This window comes from Loxodonta africana, chromosome 5 (assembly GCF_030014295.1).
Source record: "Loxodonta africana isolate mLoxAfr1 chromosome 5, mLoxAfr1.hap2, whole genome shotgun sequence".
In the NCBI taxonomy this organism is placed as follows: Eukaryota; Metazoa; Chordata; class Mammalia; order Proboscidea; family Elephantidae; genus Loxodonta; species Loxodonta africana.
In genome coordinates this window covers 116030218-116056628 of record NC_087346.1, presented here as the reverse complement: position 1 = coordinate 116056628, position 26411 = coordinate 116030218, and the positions used below count along the sequence as shown (strand labels likewise).

Genomic DNA, 26411 nt, shown 5'->3' with positions numbered 1-26411 from the left:
GGTCTGGGGAACTTGGTTTGAGAGGACTTCTAAATCAATGGGCAAAACAATTCTATTATGAAAACACTCTGCATCCCACTTTGAATTGTGGCACCTGGGGTCCTAAATGCCAACAAGCAGCCATCTAAAATACATTAATTGGTCTCAACCCACCTGGAGCAAAGGCAAAGGAAGAACACCAAGGTCACACGACAACTAAGAACCCAAGAGACAGAAAGGGCCGCTTGAACCAGAGACCTACAATATCCAGAGACCAGAAGAACTAGTTGGTGCCCGGCCACAATCGATGTCTGCCCTGTCAGGGAACACAACAGACAACTCCTGAGGGAGCGGGAGACCAATGGGATGCAGACCCCAAATTCTCATTAAAAGACCACACCTAATGGTATGATTGCGACTAGAGGAATCCCAGAGACAATGCTCCCCAGAACTTCTGATGGCACAGGACAGGAACCATCCCTGAAGACAAATCATCAGGCATGAAAAGGACTGGTCAGTGGGGGGAAGAGAGATACTGATGAAGAGTGAGCTAATTAAATCAGGTGGACACGGGAGAGTGTGTTGGCAACTCTTGACTGGAGGGGGGATGGGAAGATAGAGAGAGAGGGAAGAAGGTAAAATTGGCACGAAACGAGAGACTGTAAGGGCTGACTCAATAGGGAGAGAGCAAGTGGGAGAAGGGAGTAAGATGTATGTAAACCTACATGTGACAGACTGATTGGAATGGTAAATGTTCACTTGAAGCTTAATAAAAATTAAAAAAAATAAATAAATAAAATAAAATAAAATAAAAATGCAGACCAAGCCAAGGAACACACAGACAAACCAACAGAGGAACTCAAGAAGGTTATACAAGAGCATAATGACAAATTTAACAGGCTGCAAGAATCCACAGAGAGACAGCAAACAGAAATCCAAAAGATTAACAATAAAATTTCAAAATCAGACATTTCAATTGAAGGTCTTAGGAACAGAATTGAGGAAATGGAAGTCGGAATTAGTGAGATTGAAGATAAAGCAACTGACACCAATTTATTTGAGGAAAAATCAGATAAAATAATTTGAAAAAATGAAAACACCCTAAGAATTATGTGGGACTCTATCAAGAGGCATAACCTATGAATAACTGCAATACCAGAACAGGGGGCAATAGCAGAAAATACAGAGAAAATTGTTGAAGATTTTTTGGCAGAAAACTTCCCTGATACCGAGAAAGATGAGAAGATATCTATCCTAGAAGCTCACTGAACCCCAGACAAGGTAGATCCCAGAAGAAAGTCACCAAGACATATTATAATCAAACTTGCTAAAACCAAAGATAAAGAGAATTTTAAGAGCAGCTAGGGATAAACGAAAAGTCATCGACAAAGGAGAGTCAATAAGACTAAACTCTGGCTACTCAGCAAGAAACTATGTAGGCAAGAAGGCAATGGAATGACATATATAAAGCCCTGAAGGAAAAAAATTGCCAACCAAAAGTTATATAGCCAGCAAAACTGTCTCTCAAATATGATGCTGGAATTAGGGCATTTCCAGATAAACAGAAGTTAAGGGAACTTGTAAAAACCAAACCAAAATTACAAGAACTACTAAAGGGAGTCCTCTGGTTAGAAAATCAGTAACATCAGATAACAACTCAAGACTAGAAGACAGGACAGAACAACCAAATATCAACTCAGATAGGGAAGCTACAAAAATAAACCAAAGCAAAATACTCAAAATAGGAAAACAGAGACGTCAATATGTAAATGATGACAGCATTAAAACAAAAAAGAGAGATTAAATAATACAGATCCTTCATATGTCAAGGCAATATAAAGAAATAAAAGATTGGTTTAAACTTAGAAAAATAGAGGTAAATATAAAGGTAACCACAAAGGAAACTAACAATCCTACACATCAACATAAACAACAAGAAAAACATAAAGACTCAGCAAATACAAAATTAACAACAATGAAAAAGATGAAAAAAATACATAAAAACAACTCAGCACAGAAAATTAAGTGGAACAAAGGGACCGTCAGCAACACACACACACCCCACACAGAAAAAAAAGTATGTCAAAATGACAGCACTAAATTCATACCTACCAATAATTACACTGAATGTAAATGGGCAAAATGCACCAATAAAGAGAGAGTGACAGAGTGGATAAAAAAACACAATCTGCATATATCCCATCTACAAGAGACACACCTTAAACTCAAAAACCCAAACTAAAACTGAAAAAATAGAAAAAAAATATATCAAGCAAACAGTCAAAAAAGAACAGGAGTGGCAATATTATTGTCAGACAAAATAGACTTTAAAGCAAAATCCACCACAAAGGATAAGGAAGGACACTATGTAATGATTAAAGGGTCAATACACTAGGAGGACATAACCATAATAAATATCTAAGAATCCAGCGACAGGGCTCCAAAATACATAAAACAAACTCTAACAGCATTGAAAAGAGAAATACACAGCTCCACAATAATAGTAGGAGGCTTCAACACTCCACTTTTGGTGAAAGACAGAACATCCAGAAAGAAGCTCAATAAAGACACAGAAGATCTAAATGCCACAATCAGCCAACTTGGTCTCATACACATACAGAACACTCCACCCAGCAACAGCCAAGTATACTTTCTTTTTCAAAGCTCATGGAGTGTTCTCCAGAGTAGACCACATATGAGGCCACAAAATAAGCCTTAACAGAATCCAAAACATTGAAATTTTACAAAGCATCTTTTCTGACCATAAAGCCATAAAAGTAGAAATCAATAACAGAAAAAGCAAGGAAAAAAATCAAATACATGGAAACTGAACAACATGTTGCTCAAAAATTACTGGGTTATAGACGAAATCAAGAATGAAATAAACAAATTCACAGACTCAAATGAGAATGAAAACACATCCTACTAGAACCTTTGGGACACTGCACAAGCAGTGCTCGAGGTCAATTTATAGCAATAAATGCACACATCCAAAAAGATCAAAGGGCCAAAATCAAAACATTAACCCTACAACTTGAACAGATAGAAAGAGAGCAGCAAAAGAAGCCCATGGGCACCAGAAGAAAGGAAATAATAAAAATTAGAGCAGAAATAAATGAAAGAATAGAAAAGCAATCAAAAGAGCTAACAAGACCAAAAGTTGGTTCTTTGGAAAGGTCAACAAAATCGATAAACCATTGGCCAAATTGACAAAAGAAAAACAGGAGAGGAAGCAAATAACCTGAATAAGAAATGATATGGATGATATCACAACAGACCCAACTGAAATTAAAAGAATCATAACAGAAGGCTATGAAAAATTGTACTCTAACAAATTTGAAAACCTCGGGGAAATGGACAGGTTTCTGGAAACACACTACCTAAACTAACACAAACCGAGATCGAAAAACAAAATAAATCTATAACAAAAGAAGAGATTGAAGAGATAATTTAAAAACTCCCAACAACGACAACAAAAAAAGCCCTGGCCGAGACGGCTTCACTGGAGAATTCCACGAAACTTCCAGAGAAGAGTTAACACCACTACTACTAAAGGTATTTCAGAGTGCAGAAAAGGATGGAATACTCCCGAACTCATTCTATGAAGCCAGCATAACCCTGATACCAAAACCAGGTAAAGACACCACAAAAAAAGAAAATTACAGACCAATATCCTTCAAGAACTTAGATGCAAAAACTCTCAACAGAATTCTACCAGTAGAATTCAACAACATATCAAAAAAATAATTCACCGTGACCAAGTGGGATTCATACCTGGTACGCAGGAATGGTTCAATATTAGGAAAACAATCAATGTAGTCCATCACACAAATAAAACAAAAGACAAGAACCACACGATCTTATCAATTGATGTAGAAGAGGCATTTGACAAAGTCCAACAACCATTCATGATAAAAACTCTAAGCAAAATAGGAATAGAAGGCAAATTCCTCAACATAATAAGGGGCATTTATACAAAGCCAACAGCCAACATTGTCCTAAATGGAGAGAGTTGGAAAGCATTCCCCTTGAGAACAGCAGCCAGACAAGGATGCCCTTTATCACCACTTTTATTCACCATTGTGCTGGGAGTCCTCGAGAGCAATAAGGCAAGAAAAAGAAATAAAGGGCATCCAAATCAGTAAGAAAGAAGTAAAAGTATTCCTATTTGCAGATGATACGATCGTATACACAGAAAACCCCAAAGAATCCACAAGAAAACTACTAGAACTAATAGAATATTTCAGCAAAGTATCAAGATTTATCAGGATACAAGATAAACATACAAAATTAGTTGGATTCCTCTACACCAACAGAGCTTTGAAGAGGAAATCACCAAATCAATACCATTTACAATAGTCCCCAAGAAGATAAAACATTTAGGAATAAATCTAACCAGAGACATAAAAAACCTATACAAAGAAAACTACAAGACTACTGCAAGAAACCAAAAGAGACCTACATAAGTGGAAAAACATAACCTTGCTCACAGATTGGAAGACTCAGTATTGTGAAAATGTCAATACTACCTAAAGCAATCTACAGATGCAAGGCAGTTCTGATCCAAGTTCCGATGACATTTTTTAACGAGATGGAGAAAAAAATACCAACTTCGTATGGAAAGGGAATACGTAAAGCATTACTGAAGAAGAAGAACAAAGTGGGAGGCCTCAGACTACCTGATTTTAGAACCCATTATGCCACCACGGTAGTCAAAACAGCCTGGTACTGGTACGACAATAGATACATAGACCAATGGAACAGAATTGAGAATCCAGACGTGAATTCATCCGCCTGTGAGCAGCTGATATTTGACAAAGGCCTAAAGTCCACTAAATGGGGAAAAGACAGTCTCTTTAACAAATGTTGCTGGCATAACTGGATATCCATCTACAAAAAAAGAAACAAGACCCATACCACACATTTGTACAAAAATTAACTCAAAATGGATCAAAGACCTAAATATAAAATCTAAAACAATAAAGATCATGGAAGAAAAAATAGGGACAACACTAGGAGCCCTAATACATGGCATATATAGAATATAAAACATAACTAACTGTACAAACACCAGAAGAGAAACTAGATAACTAGGAGCTCCTAAAAATCAAAAACCTATGCTCATCAAAAGACTTCACCAAAAGAGTAAAAAGACAACCTACAGACTGGGAAAATATTTTTGGCTACGACATATCTGATCAGGGTCTAATATCTAAAATCTTCAAAATACTGTAAAACCTCAACAACAAAAAGACAAATAACCCAATTAAAAAATGGGCAAAGGATAGGAACAGGCACTTCACCAAAGAAGCAATTCAGGTGGCTACCAAATACGTGAGGAAATGCTCATGATCATGAGCCACTAGAGAAATGCAAATCAAAATTACAATGAGATACCATCTTACCCTAACAAGGCTAGCATTAATCCAAAAAACACAAAATAATAAATGTTGGAGAGGCTGTGGAGAGATTGGAACATTCATACATTGCTGGTGAGAATGAAAATGGTACAGTCACTTTGGAAATCTATTTGGTACTTCCTTAAAAAGCTAGAAATAGAACTACCATGCGATCCAGCAGCCCCACTCCTTGGAATATATTCTAAAGAAATAGGAACCGTCACATGAACAGTTACATGCACACCCATGTTCGTTGCAGCACTGTTCACGATAGCAAAAAGATGGAAACAACCTAGGTGTCCATCAACAGACGAATGTATAAAGAAATTATGGTATATTTACGCATTGGAATACTATGCAACGATGAAGTACAATGATGAATCCACGAAACATCTCACAACATGAATGAATCTGGAAGGCTTTGTGCAGAGTGAAATTAGTTGCAAAAGGACAAATATTGTATGAGACCACTATTGTAAGAACTCAAGAAAAAGTTTAAACACAGAAGAAAACATTCTTTGATGGTTATGAAGGTGGGGAGGGAGGGAAAGGGGAATTCACTAACTAGATGGTAAACAAGAGCTGTCTTAGGTGAAGGGGAGGACAAAACACAATACAAGGGAAGTCAGCACAACTGGACTAAACCAAAAGCTAAGAAGTTTCCTGAACACAACCAAACACTTATAGGCACAGAGTAGCAGGGGTGAGGACCTGGGGACCATGGTTTTAGGGGACATCTAGGTCAATTGGCATAACAAAGTTTATTAAGAAAATGTTCTGCATCCCATTTTGATGAGTGGCATCTGAGGTCTTAAAAGCTTGCAAACAGCCATCTGATATACATCAACTGGTCTCAACCCACCTGGAGCAAAGGAGAATGAGGAGCACCCAAGACACAGGGAAAATATTAGCCCAAGAGACAAAAGGGCCACATAAACCAGGGACTCCATCAGCCTGAGACCAGAAGAAGAACTAGATGGTACCCAGCTACCACCAGTGACCACCCTGACAGGGAACACAACAGACAGTCCCTGTTGGAGCAGGAGAAAAGTGTGGTGTAGAACACAAATTCACATTAAAAAAAAAAAAAACAGACTTAGTGGTCTGACTGAGACTAGAGGAACCCCAGAAGACATGGCCCCTAGACTCTCTGTTAACCCAGAACTAAAACCATTCCCAAAGCCAACTCTTCCGACAAAGATTAGACTGAAGTATAAAACATGAAATAATACTCTTGAAGAGTGTGCTGCTTAGTTCAAGTAGATAAAAAAAGAACGAGACTAAATGGGCAGCTCCTGTCTGGAGGCAGGTGAGGAGGCAGAAGGGGATAGGAACTGGTTGAATGGACACAAGAAACCCCAGGGTGGAAAGGGGTAGTGTGCTGTCACATCATAGGGATTGTAACTAGGGTCACATAACAATATGTGTATAAATTTTTGCTTGAGAAATTAACTTGAGCTGTAAACTTTCACTTAAGGCATCATTAAAAAAAAAAAAAAAAGGAATTGACATTCTGTTTTATTGCTCATCCTGGCAAAGACTCCAAAGAGTTTTTGAAGCATTTTGCTGCTAATTTTGAAACCTCATTACATGAATACAATTTTGGAGGATTTGATTTTCCCTCTCACCATCTTCAGATCACTTTTTCACAACCTAGTTTCTCCTAAAACTGGAGTCGTATTTTAACTACTAAATCATATTTGTGTCAACTGGTACAGTGTTAGGTTCTCACTAAAATGATTTTATATTTAATGAATACATCATGGGTGGTGATTTTTGTAAATCAGTCTTGGAATTCTCTGCTTTTTGCTTTCCTGTAGATGAAAGATTATTAGTTCCTTAGTTTAAAAGTAATGTTGAGATAAAATTCTTTTGCTCTTGTGCATGGTTTTGTTCCACAGGTATTAGTTACCATTTACTGGCTGGGAAAAGCAGCAAATAGCTGCGCATCCTATAGTGGAGCTACGCTGAACTTGAAGGAATTCGAAGGATTGTTGGCTCAGATGAGAAAGGTAACTTGGATTTTCTTCTGTATTCTGTAAGGTGTAGACAAAATGCGAAAGCAACACATTTGCTTGTTTTTAAGATCACTACGGTTCTGCTAGTGCAAATGGGTAAATGCTTGGCTACTCATTGACAGTTTGGCATTTCCAACCCACTCAGTGGCTGAGCAGGAGAATGACCTGGTGATCTGCTTTGTAAAGATTGTTGCTGCTGTTGTCAGGTGCCATTGAGTCAGTTCCGACTCACGGCCTGGTCCTGTACCATCCTCACAATCGTTATGCTTGAGCCCATTGTTGCAGCCACTGTCAATCCATCTTGCTGAGGGTCTTCCTTTCTTTTTAAAGACCCTCTTCTTTACCAAGCCGGATGGCCTTCTCCAAGGACTGGTCTCTCCTGATAACATGTCTAAAGTACATGGGATGAAGTCTTGCCATCTTTGCTTCTAAGGAGCATTTTGGCTGTACTTCTTCCAAGACATGGTTGTTCATTCTTTCGGCAGTCCATGGTATGTTGAATATTCTTCACCAACAGCATAATTCAAAGGCATTAATTCTTCTCAGGTCTGCCTTATTCATCGTCCAGCTTTCATGTGTGTATGAGGCAATTGAAATGCCATGGCTTAGGTCAGGCACACCTTAGTCATTAAAGTGACATCTTTGCTTTTTAAGGCCTTAAAGAGGTCTTTTGCAGCAGATTTGCCCAATGCCATGCATTGTTTTCTTGACTGCTGCTTCCATGGGTGTTGATTGTGCATTCAAGTAAAATGAAATTCTTGACTTCAGCCTTTTCTCCGTTTATCATGATGTTGCTTATTGTTCCAGTTGTGAAGATTTTTGTTTTCCCTATGTTGAGGTGCAATCCATACTGAAGGCTGTAGCCTTTGATCTTCATCAATAAAGATTATAGCCAAGAAAAGCCTGCAGGGCAGTTCTAACTCTGTTACATGGGGTCACTATGAATTGAAATTTGCTCAACGGCACCTAACAACAACAGTGCCACTTGGTGGAATTGCACAGACCAAAGATGTCATGCCCTCAAGGAAACTACGGCTTGTCTTACTTTGCCTCATGCATCTGACTCCTACCCAAACTTTTATGCCCTTCAAAGAATGGGAGTTCTGAGTTTGATCCAATTTTAATCCCCAAAGAGCTAATTCAATCTGTCAGTATATGGCTGTGTATATCAAAGAGCTCAGTGCTTGTTTTCTTGGGGGAATAATGCCCGAGGAAAACAATGCACTATTATCCAAAATGAAGACTTACTCTGCACTTTCATCCTAAAGGTCATTTTGCTCACCCGTCAGAGCCTTGGTGTGGGTGAGGTAACATCAGCCAAGTTCTTGCCTGAGCACCCACCCTGGACAAGTTTTGATAAATTAGCAATATTCTAAGATATGTTTTTTTAATAACCATTTTATTTGAATGACCTGGGAATTTGAAAGTATTTTTTTTTTTTTTTACAGTTTTAAAAACTTTATTTATATTGATTATGGGAAAGGTCAGAATTTGTAAAAAAAAAAAAAAAAAAGTGGAATATTTTGCATGTCCCTGGCTGTGTGTCCCTTTTAAAGGTATAACAATATACATTAACTCTTAAAAAGTACTACTGTGTTTGTTCTGTGCTCTTGAGTCAATTTTGACTCACAGTGACCGCATGTGACTGACCACATGTGACAGCCGGCGTGTGACAGCCGGCGTGTGACAGCCGGCGTGTGACAGCCAGCATGTGACAGAGTAGAGCAGCCCTATAGGGTTTTCTAGGCTGCAGTCTTTACAGGAACAGATTGACAGGTCTTTCTCCCACAAAGCCATCAGATGGGTTCAAACAACCGAACCTTTCAGTTAGCACCCAAGTGCTCAACCATTGCACCACCAGGGCTCCTATACAAAGAAATAGCATATAGTATATCCAGGAGAAGCCCCACCCAACCAGCTTTAATGAATAGGTAAGGCTCATTTGTAATCAGTAGCATCCATGTGTTTTGGATAAGGCCTATATTGTAGCACAAATATTTAATTAAGGTCTTACACTTTCTCATTTCTCTAACATGCAAAATGAGTGAACTAATGAGACCTCATTGAGAGGTGTTCAATGTTTTACAGTTTTTCTTTTAAGACTGAGAGCAAGAATTTGCTCCAACTTTCTAATAATTTATTCTTCGTTTTTTCCCCACAAATTAAAGCTAATAGTCCTTATAGTTCTTCACATTTGGCTTGAGCCATTCTGGCTCATATATTTATAAATGGACAAAGCTTTCATGTTGGTTGTAATGCATATAAACAAAGTCCTTTAAGCTGAATTCCTTACAAAATAGAACATACCCACACAATTAACCACAACACATGGTTTCTTAGTCTGAGCTCTTACTTGCCCTTTAATTTTCTCATGTAACTCTATTCTTAGAGAATGTACAAAGGTAATTTCCAGTCTGAATTTGTGAAGTTTTGTGATGTTTATTATATTAAGTTTGGACTTGAGTAATGACAGATGTTGTGGGTTGTCTTTTTGAGACTATGTAAATGCTCATCCTTGTAGTTACTCTGATAGATTTTGTTGGAATCTGATTTACTCTTATTATTGACATTTTTTACCACTTGTCTAGCTCTTGTATGATCTGAGTACATACTGGTTTTTTCAACTCTCCTAACTTAAGACAATTTGTTGCTTCAACTGCCTTTAAATAGCCTGTTGTTGTCAACAGCTACTACCTATTTTAATGAAGATGACATCATAGGCCATGATGGAATAATTAGTATCACTGGATCAAGCATGGCCCTTGACTAAAATGGCCAGAAATGGTATTCCCATATCTCTATATGAATTGAAGAGTAAATATCTTGAACTTCACTGGTCTATCCACACACCTGGAAATATTAGTTTTATTTATAATTTATCTCCTTTTATCAGTTAAGATTAAGTTCAACTGGAAGATATAGGCAACTCAGTAACAGTGGGTTAATAAGATAGAATTTCATTTCTCACTCACATAAATATGGTCTGGAGGTGAGTAGCCCAAGGCTGGTGTTGGGTTCCATGATCATCAAGGGCTCAGGCTCCTTCTGTCTTTTTTGCTCTATCATCCTCAACCCATGACTTCTCACCTTCTGGGCCAAGATGGCTACTCAAGCTTTAGCTGTCATGTTCACATTTGAGCCAGGAGAAAGAAAGGAATGTGGGTAAGAGGGGCCTATGTCTTGCTTTAAACACAATTCTACGAAGTCATACACCACACCTCCACATACATCCCATTCGGCTGAACTTGGTCACATATCCACATCTACCATCCGTCAAACGCAGGCTTGGCAAAAGTAGACTTTATTCCAGCTAAAAAATTGTGAGTAGTTTTACTAGAGAATAAGCGGGGAACAGATATTGAGGGACAACTTGAATCTCTTTTGCACATACCAAAAATAAAACTCTACTGCCATCATGTCAGTTCTGATTCATAGCGACCCCATAGGGTTTCCAAGGCTGTAAATCTCTACAGAAGCAGACTGACACATCCTTCTCCCAAGGAGCCGCTGGTGGTTCCAAACCGCTGATCTTTTGGTTAGCAATCAATCGCTTTAACCACTGTGCCACCAGAGCTCCTTTTACATATATAAAAGCTGAAATAAATTTGAAATTAAAACACTTTATTTAGCAAAGGAGGCTAAACAGAAATTTTTTATATTCACTTTTCTAGTGGGAGAAATGTGCATAAAATTATTTACCATGATGCAACTTATTAAGTGCTTTAATACAGGTAACATGTAGAGCCCTCACCATGGCGCCCAGCACATAGTAGGTATTTGTAGATCATTGCTGTTGCTAGATTTTTTTTTTTTAAGGGGTTCCTGAAAGCATAGTAGCAATGGCATTTCACTGGGCCAGGATGTATCAGGGAAGGCCTCCTGAAGGAGGGAACATGCAAGCTAGACAAGGGGAATATATTGAGACAATACCAAGATCAAGGGGAGAGCCATGGGGACTAGAGTGGCCCTTGGGACCTCAGGGACTGAAACTGGAAATTCAGCAGTTTACATATGTTCCTCTCTCTATCTTTTGCTTATCTTTTCTTATCTCCCTTTGGATTCATTTTCTCCTCTTATAGACACATTTCCTCACAGTCCAGAACATGGCCGACTGCACTCTCGGGTTTACGTGTGTCTAGCTGTATGCCCAGAAAGGCAAGGGAATTCTTCCCACTAGCCCCAGCTATAAGAAACCTTGCATATACTCCGGCCCAGTGGGGGGTCACACTCTTGTTCCTGAACTGATCACTCTGACCTAAGACAAAGGTACCATGATTGATCTAGCCTACAGCTGTTTTAGGAGATGAGAGGTGTTACCAGAAGAAGGGGATAATGAGGAGGAGTGTGATGGGCAAAAAAAGCAAGACCTAATAGCAACAGCCTCCATCAACTTCTGTTCCCTTAACCTGCATTACTTTTTTTCATCCATCTTTGTAATACATATATGTGTTTTTCTGTTTATGTTTTGTCTCCACTACTTGAACAAAAGGTCTGTGAGGACAGGTTTTTTGTCAATTTTGTATAATGTTGTAACCTCAGCACTAGAACAGTGCCTGGCGCTTAGAAGATGCTCAGTAAATATCTGTGCAGTAAATAGCTTCCACAATCAGAGTGTAGTGGGTGGAGAATGGGTGACTGGACTGGAAAAGTAGAACCCTAAAGCACTCTAGGGAGTCCCTGGGTGCTGCAAATGGCTAATGTGCCCAGATGCTAACCAAAAGTTGAAGGTTCGAGTCCATGTAAAGGTGGCTGTAAAGAAAGGCCTAGCAATCTAATTCCAAAAAAACTCAGCCATTGAAAACCCTATGGAGCATCATTCTACTTTAACACACATGGGGTCACCATGAGTTTGAATCAACTTGATACAAACTGGTTTGTTTTTTTTTTTAATTTGTTTGTGCTTTAAGTGAAAGTTTACACATCAAGTCAGTCTCTCATACAAAACCTTATATACACCTTGCTGTATACTCCTAGTTGCTCTCCCCCTAATGAGACAGCACATTCCTTCTCTCCACCCTGTGTTTCCCTGTCCATTCAGCCAGCTTCTGTCCCCCTTGGACTTCACATCTCCCCTCCAGGCAGGAGCTGCCCAGATTGTCTCATGTGTCTACTTGATCCAAGAAGCCCACTCCTCACCAGTATCATTTTCTATCTTGCAGTCCAGTCCAATCCTTGTCTGGAGACTTGGCTTCGAGAATGGTTCCTGTCTTGGGCTAACAGAAGGTCTGGGGACCATGACCTCTGGGATCCCTCTGGTCTCAGGCAGACCATAAAGTCTGGTCTTTTCACAAGAATTCGGGGTCTGTATCCCACTGCTCTCCTGCTCCCTCAGGATTTCTCTTTTGTACTCCCTGTCATGGCAGTCATCAGTTGTAGCTAGGCACCATCTAGTTCTTCTGGTCTCAGGCTGATGTAGTCTTTGATTTATGTGGCCCATTCTGACTCTTGGGCTCATACTTACCTTGTATCTTTGGTGTTCTTCATTCTTCTTTGCTCCAGGTGGGTTGAGACCAATTGAGCAACTGGTTTTTGAAAGCATTCTAGAATAGGATTGAGCTACGATGTGAATCACAAAAGAAGCAAAAACAAACAAACAAACAAACAAAACAGAAGTATCTGGAGTTTCCTAGATACTACATGTCCTCTGCCAGCCCTAGCTGGTTCTCATTATTTCTGATGAAGGAGGACAAGAAGAGGACTGATGAGTGAAATAATCCAAAATTTTCATGGAAGTTGGTAGTTCTCGCTGCCTTCATTATTGTGCTTTCACTAACAACCAGCACAACATACTAATTTGAGTCTTACTGCCTTTCCCTGGAGTGCTCTCTGTTGAAGGCAGAAAGCCACTGGGCCCCTAGAGGAAGAGAGCAGACAAGATCATTAGACCCCAGGAAAGGAGAATTTAGTCTGTACTGACCTTTGTGTTATGGAGTTCCAGGGTGGCCCAAATGGTTAAGTGCTTGGCTACTAACCAAAGGGTTGGTGGTTTGAACCCACCCAGAGCTGCCTCAGAAGAAAATCCTGGCAATCTACTTCCAAAAAATAACCCATTGAAAACCCTGTGGAACATAGTGCTACTCTGATGCTTCCGGGGTTTGCATGAGTCAGAACAGGCCCAATGACAACAGTTTTGTTTCGTAGGCCTTATGTTGGTTTATATCTTCTACCCTCCCACTTTAGCTTAAAAAAAAAAAAAACCAAACCTGTTGCCATCGAGTCGATTCTGATTCATAGCAACCCTGTAGGTCAGAGTAGAGCTGCCCCCAGAGGGCTTCCAAGGAGTGGCTGGCTGGTGGATTTGAACTGCCGACCTTCTGGTTAGCAGCCGTAGCTCTTAACCACTGTGCCACCAGAGCCCCCCTTTAGCTTTAGGTCACAAAAAAACAAAGTGTGGTAAGTTTATGGAAACCTGTAAATCACCTGTCCAACTGATGTCCGCACCTTTATTTGTGGCTGAAGAATCAGCCTCCCATTTCACCCCAAGATTCCTGGGGGATCAGCTTGGCCAAGGATGGCCACAGGTGGCCTGGTTTTCACTTTTCAAACTGGCCACACCAATCAGCTTCCAGCTCTTGTACTTGATCCAAGATTTTATTCTTGGCTTTCTATGCAGTCATGAACATAACGATCTTTCTGTTTTTCATTCCCATAACTAGCTGTGAGAAAGCAGCTGAGGCTCCAAGAAATGTGTAGACTTTCATTCTTTCTTTCCATTCTCCTGTTGTTTGTATCACCTATCATGCATCAGAAAGAGCCCTGGTGGCACAGGGGTTAAGGGCTTGACTACTAAAGGAAAGGTCAGCAGTTGGAACCCCAGCCAGTCCATGGGAGAAAGAAGTCTGCTTCCATAAAGTTTGCAGCCTTGGAAACCTTATGGAGCACTTCTGCTCTGTTTTATACAGTCGCTATGAGTTGGAATCTACTTAATGGCAATGGGTTTGGTTTTGGTTTATTGTGCCTTAGGCATTTTTCTGAATGCTTTTTATATATTAACACATTTAGCTCTCCCAGAAACCCCATGAGATAGGTACTATTATTGGCCCATTTTTCAGATGGGAAAACTGAGGTCTTGGGAGGTGAAATAGCTTGCCTAAAGTTACACAACTGGTAAGTGGTGGGACCAGGATTTCAACCCAGTCAGTCTGGCTTCAGAGACCATGTTCATAACCATTACCCTAAACTGCCTCTTGTGTAATATTTATAGCTTGGTGATCTATATATACACAGTTGGCATTTACCTGAGAGACATTAGCCAGGCTAGCACCATCCACAGAGTAAGAAGGCAGTAAGTATCCAGTCATAGAAGATGTGATGCTGATGGTGGCAGCTGTAATCGTACCAAAGATGATCAAACATTTTCAGGTTTTACTGTTTGAGATTTGGAGACAGAATCCTGTGTCGCAATCCCAGTTTTGCCACTGTGTGACCTCGGTCAAATTATTTAACCTCTCTGAGCCTCATTTTTCTCATCGGTAAAATGGGGATAATAATAACCACATCATTGGGTGGTTGTGAGGATGAAGTAATGTAACATACCAAAAAACATCTAGTACAGCCCCAGACGCATAAAAAAAAAAGTGTGTAATAAAAGTGATCTTCATATTTTAAAGCCGTTTGGCCAGTTCTCAATAGATAAATTACCCAAGATAATTACTTGCATTTCCAAAGAAACTAAGCAAGAAATCATGTCCAGTTTAGATCCATATTTTTCAGTGAGTCATGATTTCTTCCTTTTTAAGCGAGTCGGGCCTGGCTTTTGTTCAAGTCCTGGTTAACTTTTGACCTACAAGTAAACGACCTTAATTTCCATAACTGGAATGTCTGCCTGCCTCTTGGAGGTCGTGGCAGCGGTACTCACCCAGCCATTTGACACCCTATTCTTCGGGGGCACTAGTCATGTCCTCTGTGTGGAGGCTGCAGGGTGCTAGCTCACAACCTTGCCTGTTCCTCTCACCTACTCCTAATATGTACCCCTCCCTCCCCAGGGCCTCCTGTTGGGGACTGTCAGGGGATCAGGATATAATTGATAGCAGCAACTCACAAAGGCGCTTCTGGCAAAGATGTTGGCTCCAGTGGGCACACTAGACAGTTTAAACCAGTTTTCAAAAATTCTAACATGAAGAATATTTATTTTTCCTTTCTATTGGGAAGGCGACAGGGACAGTCCAGAGTATCCTGGGAAATTCAGTTTGACTGTCCAGTCTTTTCAGATGAGAACATACCCCTCTGCTAATGTCATCCCCAACCCTGATTTTAAGCGACAGTCTGGGGGAGATTAAATTGAGGTTTATCTTTGAGTGACCAGAGTTATTTTTGTTTTCCTCAGCCCGGACGAGTGTAATTAATGCTAAGACACTGGTGGGAACAAGGCTTTTATTATAATACGAGGGTGAGGATGACTTGGACTGACCTTTCTTCTGCTGGAGTTTCAGTGTTTTAGCATGTGCTGCTCGTGCTGGAAAGAATTTATAATCACAGGCTGTCAAAGACAGCCATTGTTCTCGCTGCTCTGACCATGTGGGTCAGCCACAAGTGCTTCCAGCTTCCCCAGCGCCAAGAGCTGGCTGAGAGCAGAGAGCATGCCTGGATTCTTCTGAGGCATCAGGAAAAGCATTTTGCATATTTTTTGTTGCTTTTTTTTTTTTTTTTAACTTTTTGCCTCAGAAAGACAGCTCCCTTTTCAGAGCAGGAATTTCCCTTCAAGGTAGAAGGAGATGGAAGCGTGCTGCTCCAGGATTTTACGGAACTGATTCTCCTGCAAAAACAAATGCTACGTGCATTTGCCAGATAGCACAGACAGGAGCAGTTGTACGGCTCAACCAGGGGCTCATTACCAGAACAGACATGCAGTTATGGACTCCGAAAGACAGGTCAAGGTTAAGGTTTTAGTTTTTCGTTTGTGCTTTCATCTGTCAGTATATTCTTAGGAATCTAAATTTTGTGATCCTTTATTGTTAATTCCTTTGCCTTTTTTTTTTTAACCATTGTGGGGTCTCAGTTACTTGGGCATTTTCCTTGGAAATGTTGTGTGTGATTTTCTGATTGAAAGGGATGACTTGTAGATGATTATCGATCCTCGAACTGGTTGCCATAACTTTTTCTTTCTCCTGCAGAGCGGCGGGTGGGTTCAAACTGCCGACCTTTCAGTTAGCAGCCGAGCACTTAACCACTCTGCCACCAGGGCTCCTTAACTGTTTCATAATGATGCAATATGCAGGATTTGGGGCAGACCACAGCCCTTGCTGATGTTGTAGGCTCTACTTCTATTGCCGTTATGTCTGTAATTCTTTCGTTTTATTTTTGGGCAGGAGACTGATGACATTGAGAGTCCTAAGCGTAGTATCCGAGACAGTGGCTACATTGACTGCTGGGACTCCGAGCGCAGTGACTCCCTGTCTCCTCCCCGGCACGGCAGAGATGATTCCTTCGACAGCCTGGATTCCTTTGGCTCCCGTTCCCATCAGACACCTTCCCCAGATGTAGTCCTCAGGGGAAGCAGCGATGGTAGGTCGGAGACTTAATAAACTCCACATAAGAATTATGCATTAACAAGGGCTGCATTGTCACTGGCTGAGGGATTGGCTCTGGTAAGCTGACTCCATGTCAACCTTACTGGAACCTGGTAACTCTATAAACTGGTCGAAGAAACAGTTTTGAACGTTGTTTTTCATGACCCTTAGAATTTTGATTGGCTTTGCCAGCAGTTTGTTTGAACATTGCCTCGGCAAACATATCTTCTGCTGGAAAAAGTGTTACCTCATTCCTCCCTTGGTCTCAGTGAATCAAGACCCAGTGCAGACTCTTAGCTCATAAACTGTGCCGAAGTTTATATACTCTGGGTATGAGGTGGGGGAATGCTTAAGTGAGTACCACACTGTATAAGTGAAAATGGATTGACTTCCAGCAAACTGGAAACACACTCCACATACCTGTCAATGTTCTGAAGCCTAGGATTATGAAACGTTAATCGGCAAGGTTCTTGGCAATCTCTGCAATCCTTATGATACCTGACAGGTTGACTAGAGTGGTGCAGGTGGCCATTATATGGTACACAGCCCAGACTGCCTGTGTTTGTTCTGGGGCAGAGTTTGATTTACATCCAGCTGATTTTATATCACGTGTAAGGAATGATCATTCATCTTTACAAAAATGTGTGGTCATGTAACCTGATATAAATTTAATGCATACTTTTCAGAAGCTGTTTACCTTACTTACCTTGAACGTTTGTACTTTTAAGAAGGGAAGAAGACTCTGCATGTATAAACTTGCAGTGAAATACTTATGTCGGTGAGGAATTTTTAGGTTTTTCTATATTTTCAGTTATCACTGTCGATGCTATTATTTCTAGAGACTGAAGCCTACTCTCTGAGGTCAAAGCTGTCTTTTCTAGCTAAAAGGTCCCCTTCAGCTATAAAATTCTGTTACAAGCTGCATCTGTGGGTCCAACTACTGAATACTTGAGCACACAGTATCTCATTTAGTCCTACCACAGAGCTATGAGATACTCCTTATTCTTATTTTCCAGATGAGCCTTAGAGAAGTTAAATAATCATCCCAACACTATTAAGTGTCAAAGACCACCACAAGTGAGTAGTATAACAGTGTTAGAATCAGGAAGTGTGAGTCCAGAACTTACGTTCTTAAACGTATTTTACTCACACTGCTTTCTCTTTGCTTGATAGATATTTTTTTGTTGTTCTTGTTCTAGAATGACTGAATTAATGCTTTTTTAAATTACTTAAACTTTCCAACAAATAGATTAGCCTCAGGGAACCACATAGTATGTGACTCCTAAAGAATTTCAGGGCCATCGTGAACCGCTTGAAAAACATTTCTAAAATTTCATATGACGTCTTGAATACCACCCACAGTATTAGAAGTCACAGTGCCATGTTCATGATCTGACTGAGCTTTAAAAGAACCAAAAAGTAGATTTACTTTTATGAAACATATCTTAGCTCCAGTGAAACCTGTGAGAGCCGAAACTCGATGGGCCTGCCTTGTTTTTACAGGTCTTGCAAGTTTTCTGCCTTTGACGGGGTGCGTGCAGCCTTACCACTTCTCTGTCTTCTCTATTAGTGGAAAGTATTTTTGTTTTCCTTCTCTGATAGGTTTCCACCTTATACGGGTTCCAGCTTTTGCAGGTTTTACTGTATTTAGCCCATAGTATTTTGATTGTTTAAAAATATGTTTCCTTCACCCTGTTTTTTTTTTTTTTTTTAGTGACTGGCAATGTGGATCCTTTGTTTATTCTGTCACCAGCTTTGGGGGATTCAGAGTTTATAATGAGCCACATCTTGAAGGGGTTTGGATGGCAGTTACCTACATTGTACTAATATATATAAAATGTATATATATATATATACACACACACAGAGGTGCAATTTTGTTTGCAGCAATTAAGACTGATAAGATAGAGTCTTTTTATAAATATTTTCTCCATCTAAAGCATAACATTAAATTAAATTCCACAAAACACTGTCTATGTAACGGCATCTTACACATCTCACCAATCAGCCTGATACCTAAGCCTCGTGTGCTTTTGTAAACTAATCCACACTTAATGAGGTTTTTAAAGAAAAAACACATTTTTATCTGCCTAAAAGAATGTGGTATAATTTTATCCAAATCAATGTTGGAATGCATAAGAGTATATGGTGTGTTTTTAGAAGTGATGCTAATCAAGAAGATTGCTAGCCCTAATAAACACTTCCATATTTGGAAGAACACTTTTTTATGTCCTGAAAATTGATTTCCTAGGACTCACAATGAATTCGGGAAAGTCTTACCATGAAATTTTCCAAACTCTTTATCAAGTCAATCGGGAGATCTTCTATTTTCATATTATTGAGGCCTGCTGACCCATCCAATAAAGAAAAATCAAGGGTCCCACACATAAGGAATGCCCTGATTCTGTGAGTTGGACACAAGTTACCCAGAAAGGGGATTTGTGATGCTGTGGCTCTCCTAGGTTGATTGAGCCAATCTGTCTTACTAGAAAGATGCCCAGTCCCTCGCTTACCTTCACAAGTGTCCCTTCAGAGCCACGTAAGGGTGACTAATGGGCGTCATTGAAGAAGAAATACAAAACCTTCTATTCAGGTGCTTTTAAAATTAAGAATATATTTTACAAATATGATGAACTGTGTTAGATGAATATTCTAATCTTTTGTATAGAATTAAGGGAGAGAAATAAGAAAAGAGGTAAATTCAAGTGCTAGAAGAGGATTAAAAAAGCAAAGGGCTGGGGTGAGTATGGCAAAGAAACCTTAGAAGAAAGAAAGACACCTGGTTGCTGGAAGAAGAAATGTAGCCCCATGAAAAGGAAGGTCAGACTTGGATAAAATAACATCACCATTATGTGCTATGTTGCATTATCCTAACTTTGGGCATAAATTGAGAAACAACCCTAGTATATTTCCACATTCACAGGATGAAGTGAAGTCAAAATTTTTTGAAGTTCTCAGCCTTAGATAAAAAGAGATCTAACATTTACCAAGGCTATGGGTGCCAACCACTTCCTAGGTGCTTTATGCCATCTCATTTAATCCTCACAACAACCTACGAAAGCAATACTGTCCTCTCCATTTTCCCATGACAACCCTGAGGTACAGAAGGTTTAGTTAAGTTTGCCAGGGTCACACAGCTACTAGATGGTGGAGCTGAAATTAGACCTTGGCCTATAAGACCATAAAGCTACAGTTCTTTCAAGTGAGTCACTTTACCTTGGGAATTTGGCAAATGAACATTTCTTGAAATGTCTAAGACATTCATCAAAGGGTAATATGAGGGTAGAAAGTGATCTGTTTTTCTGTCAAACAGGTATAATTTGAGACTTTCACTCAGTATGTTATAGATAATATATTTTAGATATTGTACAGAAATAATGTTCGTAGATTATAGGACTTTAGGATTCAGGGCTCTGAGACAACTCTAATCCGTCGCTTCGTTGTCGATTGAAGTTTTTTTTTTCAACAAAGGGGAGCATTTCCCTCAAGTCAGGACGATTTAAGCGTAGGAGATTTTTGTAAGAGAAGGATGTCAAGGAGAAAAGAGCTTTAGGCTGGGAGTCTGGAGAACAGAGTTGGAGTTGTAGAGCTGTTATTAATGAGCCATCGAGAAGGGGTACCTTCTGAGTCCCTCTTTCTGCCTTTATAAAGCAGGGGTAATGGAGAAACAGAGGCTAAGAGCTTTGTCAAAGTGGAAAAAAAAAAAAAAAACTCAACTGCTGTTGAGTCAATTCCTACTCATAGAGACCCCATAGGATTTCTAAGGGGTCTCTATGGAAGCAGACTGCCACATCTTTGTCCTGCGGAGCCACTGGTGGTTTCGAACCATTGACCTTTCAGTTAGCAGTCCATCGTTTTAACCACTGTGCCACCAAGGCTTCTTAGTCAAATGGAAAAGTAAAGTAGTATTAGTGTTTGTTTATCAAATGCAATTCATAGGAGTCTCTAAACATCGTATTATGACACAGAGGTAGATATACTTGTTAACTATATCTTGGGGGTAAGGGAGCTAAGTTATGAATCAGGTACTAACAAGTAATGAAATGGTCAAAATTTCAGGAGGAAGACTGCAAGCAAATGCTATGAATAATTCATAAGCTGAATATTTTATCTACAACAATGAACAGTTTGTTTACTGACAATGCTTTTAACTTTTACAGTCTTTCAACAGGCATGATATCATTTAATTTGTAGTTCTCCTTCAAAGCAGGGCAAATGATTTCCTTCCCATTTTACAGAAAAAGTCAGGTATGTTAGAGACAAGCCTAGGAGCCGCACCTCATTACTGGCAGCTCCAGAACTACTGTGACATGAAGAGTAGCTAGCATTCTGTGTGCCAAGTACTGTGCCAGCCTTCTCACCTGTATTATAATATTTGACCATCCCAACACCATTCTGAAATAGGTGGTATTATCTTCATTTTACAGATTGGGGAACTGAGGCTTAAAGTGGTGTAGTAACGTATGTAAAGTTACATTGCTAGTGAGTGTCAGAGTTCAAAGTGAAGCCTGTATGTCTTAACGTCCTATGCTCTCTCTACACACTCTGCAAGATGGCTTTGTCTCTTGACTTTTTGTTTAAGGTTCTTTTCACAAGTGTAAAGAAGTATATATTTATTTTCTAGCAACTGAGAGTTGAATAATCTTGTAATAACTGTAATTAAGCGTTTCAACCAGATTTGAAATGGCAGCTACCAGTAACTAGTTTGTTTTAGTGGTAGCTTGGTTCTTGTTATTGTTGTTGTCATTTAGCTGCTGTTGAGTCGATTCCAACTCATGGCGAACCCACATGTGCAGACTAGGACGGCTCCATAGGGTTTTCAAGGCTGTGATATCTTAAGCCTAGTGAGATAGAGACGCAGTAAACAAAGATACCATGTAATTATAGGTGCTGTTTCTTCCAGCAGGAGTCCCTGGGTAGTGCAAATAGTTAACTCGCTCTGCTGCTAACCAAAAGGTTGGAGGTTCAAGTCCACCCAGAGGCTCCTTGGAAGAAAAGCTTGTTGATTTGCTTCTGAAAAATCAGCCGTTGAAAACCCTGTGGAACACAGTTCTACCCTGACACACATGGGGCTGCCATGAGTTAGAGCTGACTCCATGGTAACTGGTATATTGCCCAACAGAAGGCTGATGTTGGTAACACTGAATTCCTTTGGGTTGTCTAAAACATTTTTAAATCCAGACTAATTCATTTATTCATCAGATAGCTTGAGAATGTCCACCATGTGCAAAGGTGCTGAGATAAGCACTATGAATAATATAAAGTTCTTGTTCTCAAAGTACAGACAGTAAGTATAGTGCACTAGAAGAAAAGAATAGGGGCATAGGTTATATATATATAACCAAATATATATATTTGGTGGTGGTGGTATTGTTAGGTGCCATCAAGTTGGTTCCGGCTCATAGCAATATATATACATGGCACCAATGTTTTTTTTTTTTTTTTGATATATATATGTGTGTATATGTATGTGTGTATATGTATGTATATGTATATATATATTTTGTTGTTACTGAGAATATATACAGCAGAATATACACCAATTCAACAATTTTTATATGTAAGGTTCAGTGACATTGATTTACATTCTTCAAGTTGTACACCCATTCTTACTCTCATTTTCCCAATTGTTAACATAAACTCATGACCCTGAGGTTTCTTGTCTAATCTTCCCAGTTGCTGTAGTCAATTTGATCCCATATAGATAGATTTTAAAAGAGCACAATGCTGAAGGCAAGCGTTCAGTAGTTAAGCTAAACTGTTGTTTGTATTTAAGAAATTCAGGGGATATATTTTGGCTTAAGATTTAAAGATTATCTCAGAGCAATGGTTTCAGGGGTTCGTTCAGCCTCCATTGCTCCAGAAAGTCTGGATTCCAGGGGCAGAGGTTTTTTTTTTTTCCACTGGAAAGAAAGATTGCTTCCAGTTATGGGAACCAGGAAGGGCCCCCAGGTAGAGGAGCTCTTATTTTAACTCAAACCACTTCCTAGAAGGCAAACCTTTATGTAACCCTGATGGGCCACTTTTCTGAACTCCTATTCTTATATTCTCTGTTCCTGGGTTGTAACTTAACTTTCTCTAGATGTTTCATGATTTCGTTAAAGATACCTATCTCAAAGACAAAATCCTTTATAAGTCTTAGATGTCAGAATATCTAGCACAGTGCAAGACGTGCAGCAGGTGTTCAGTAACAACTCCATCACTTAATTTAAGCTTTTTCTTCTGAGAGCTGCATGATCTCACATAGTTCCATTGTGAATGTGTTGCTAATTGTGATTCCCAGCTACAGGTTGGCTTACCTTTATTTCTCAAATTGTGCTTTTTTTTTTTTCTTGATTAGTGTTGAGTGATTTTCCCAGAGATTAATTTAGAAGGATATTTTAGATTTGTTTAAGTGAATAATTTAAGGAAGGAACCCCAGAAACCTGCAGATTTAACCACACCCCTATTACTGCACACTGGCCACTGGGAATTTTCTGATAACCCAACACACTTTTTCAGCACCCATCCTGTCTTCTTCAGGGAGAGGAAGTGACTCTGAATCTGACTTGCCTCATCGGAAGCTGCCAGATGTGAAGAAGGATGATATGTCCGCGCGGCGGACTTCCCATGGTGAGCTGAAATCAGCAGTGCCTTTTAACCAGTACCTCCCGAACAAAAGCAACCAGACAGCTTATGTCCCTGCTCCTCTGAGAAAGAAGAAAGCAGAGCGAGAGGAGTACAGAAAAAGCTGGAGTACTGCCACTTCCCCCCTGGGCGGGGACAGGCCCTTCAGGTAAGCCCTAAGCTTTGCTGCTTACTTCCTGGCCTGAGCACAAGTGATACTGGGAGTACAACTCCAGGACATGAGGTTAAGTAACCATTTAAAACTTTGATGTAAGATTATGAGTGGAGCTGAGCAGGACAGATCCTTAGAGATAGTTTGTCACGAATATAAGCTCAAAAGAGTACCTAGAACAGTGTCTAGCACACAGTAGCTATTCAACAAATACTTCTCTAATAAGCAGGTTATTTTTTATTGTGGTAAAATATATATATAAAACATAAAATATGTGATTTTAACTATTTTCAAGTGTACAGTTCAGTGAAATCACTTGTATTCACAATAGTGTGCAACCATCACCACTTCAATTTCCAAAACTTTTTCAACACCCCAAACAAACTCTGTACCCATTAAGCAATAACTCCCCATTCTTGCCTCCTTCCAGTCCCTGGTAACCGTTAATCTGCTTTGGCCTCTATGCATTTGCCTATTCTAGATATTTCTTATAAGTGAGAAAAAAAAAAAAAAAAAGTGAGAGCATACAATATTTGTCCTTTTGTGTCAGACTTATTTCATTAGCATAATGCTTTCAAGGTTTATCCATGTTGTAGTATGCATCACAATTCTCTAATGAGCAAGTTTTTGAAACCAGTGATATTGACAGGACATTGAGAACACAGCTGAAGTCTGTCACGCATGCGCTACCTGACTCCCATTCATGTTAAAGTCAGTGCAGAAAGACACTTTACCTTTAGGCAGAAAGACCCTTATCTCGATGCAAGCTCATGTACGAGGAATGCAAGAAACATGCTTCAAAATCACGTGTAGAAAAATAGTCAGAATAAGTGGAAGATACATTTGATTTCTTATCTCTTTAGAGAAACAAACAGTGTTTTCCTTAATCTCTGGTTATGTTTTTGTATTTATTTAGCCATTTATTTAATAAGGCCTCATTGTGCATCTACTGTGTGCTGGTGCTCCTTCCCAGTTATTGGGGACCTGATAGTGAATAAGACGGAGTCTCTGCCTTCGAGAAGCTTACGGTCCAATAAAATAAACTTACAGTTTGTTCTCATTCTTTCAGCAAAACTACCCTGATTGGTGCATGGTTATTTCTAATCATCCATCATTCCTATCTATGATTTTTCCATTTAATAAACATTGTATTGGAAGTTTTAAGTATTGAACAAAATTAATGAATTTTCCATTTCCGGCAGAAAAAGTTTTTGCCTTTCAATATCCAGTTTGGAATAGCTCTTAATCATCGTTGAAATTATGATGTATTAATTAACAAATGGCTACATTTAATGTTCTTTATCTTGCCAGGACCACATTGCATGCTATGAATTTCTTTTTTTAAGTGAAAAGTAATATCAGATTGGCCGGGAGATGAAATGTCGTCTGACCCCTAGTCCTGTCTGTTAGTTTGGTTTACCATATTGTCTAACTCACTAGCTATCCAGAAACAATAGAGGAAGAGGGAAGTGAAGTGGGGTCTCCTTGTGAAGAGGACCCAGTCAGCCACATGGACTTTGGTGGGAAGTCTTCTGATAGTGGGTTAGAATTACCTGGTGGCAGTGGTAAGGAACAGCCTTCTCCAGAGGGAGCCATGGTGGCACCAGCTCCCAAGTCTGAAGAAAAAGATGCAGCTGAAATTCAAAAGCGCAGAAAGCTAGAGCAAGTTGGAATCAAGGTCATGCCAGCAGCACAGCGCTTTGCCAGGTTAGCTCTGGGGACCCAGGACTGGCCTGGCTGGCTTTGTGCATGCCTGAGCATTTTGAATCTGCCTTTAGTGTTTTAGTGTGTTAGAGTTTCCGTTTTGTTTTCCCAATGCCTGCTTTTCCCATTGCATAATTATTCCTTACTCTGAGCAAATAGAAATAGTTACAGGCAGTCCCCAGATTACAAACGAGTTCCATTCCTAAGTCTGTCTTTAAATTGGATTTGTACATAAGTCAGAACAGCTAGGCATGGTTTGTATTTAACATCACTTAGTCAAATGTTTGTCTTAGTATATAGTATGTAGTGTACCTTTCTATGCATAAAAAAAATTAAACAAACACTTCCAGATACACTAAAGTGTCTTTAACATAATAATACAGCAATAATAGTTATAATGTTTTGTTGTATGTCACAAAGTAGTCCTCATTTGTTATTATGAACCCCAAATTTTTAACATAATAGGCTTTACCAGGCTTTGTTTGTAACTACGGGTTGTATATAAATCGTAAGTTGGACATTTGTAACTCGGGGACTGCCTATAATAGTTTTTGCCTTAGGGCATGTCCCTGCTACATGCCTGGTTATTGGTTATTTTAAATGAGGGTGAAGAGTGGGCTTCTTGCTGCCTTGATTAGACCAAGTCCTAGTTGCATATTTGTGGTCAGTCACTTGGTGGCTGGGGGATTTACCTAGCAATAACATTTTATTTTTCTGTTGTTTGTGGCTTGTTAATTTTCACATTACTCCTAAATGGCTCTTACCTTACTTTACACCTAACTAGAAAATAGTCCCCTTGGAATGGGGAAATTTTTCTCCCTAGAAAGAGGGAGTGGTTTACAAAAATCCACTTATGTTCTTTGCCCCAGGGGGAGTAGTAAGATTGAGTTTATTTGACTCATTTTCGAAAGCATGTTGATTTAAAAACACACAAAGAATGGAGTAGTTGATTCTCTTAATCGTAATAAAGGCAATAGTATACAGTCCTGATAGCTTCTCATTAGATGTAAGATGGAAACTTTCT

General features: G+C 39.5%; 1 protein-coding gene across 5 annotated transcripts in view; it reads left to right on the top strand.

Moving 5' to 3' along the window:
- Positions 1-26411, top strand: part of LIMCH1 (LIM and calponin homology domains 1) — a 438226-nt gene that overhangs the window by 320869 nt on the left and 90946 nt on the right. For 4 of the 5 annotated variants that reach the window (XM_023549843.2, XM_023549840.2, XM_023549842.2 and 1 more), the window contains exons 6-8: positions 7280-7390; positions 16705-16900; positions 23428-23680. In XM_023549843.2, coding sequence (XP_023405611.1) covers positions 7280-7390; positions 16705-16900; positions 23428-23680 — 560 coding nt within the window. Of the gene's footprint in view, positions 1-7279; positions 7391-16704; positions 16901-23427; positions 23681-25123; positions 25391-26411 lie in introns of all 5 variants that reach the window. The other variant, XM_010591430.3, reaches the window with a different exon arrangement.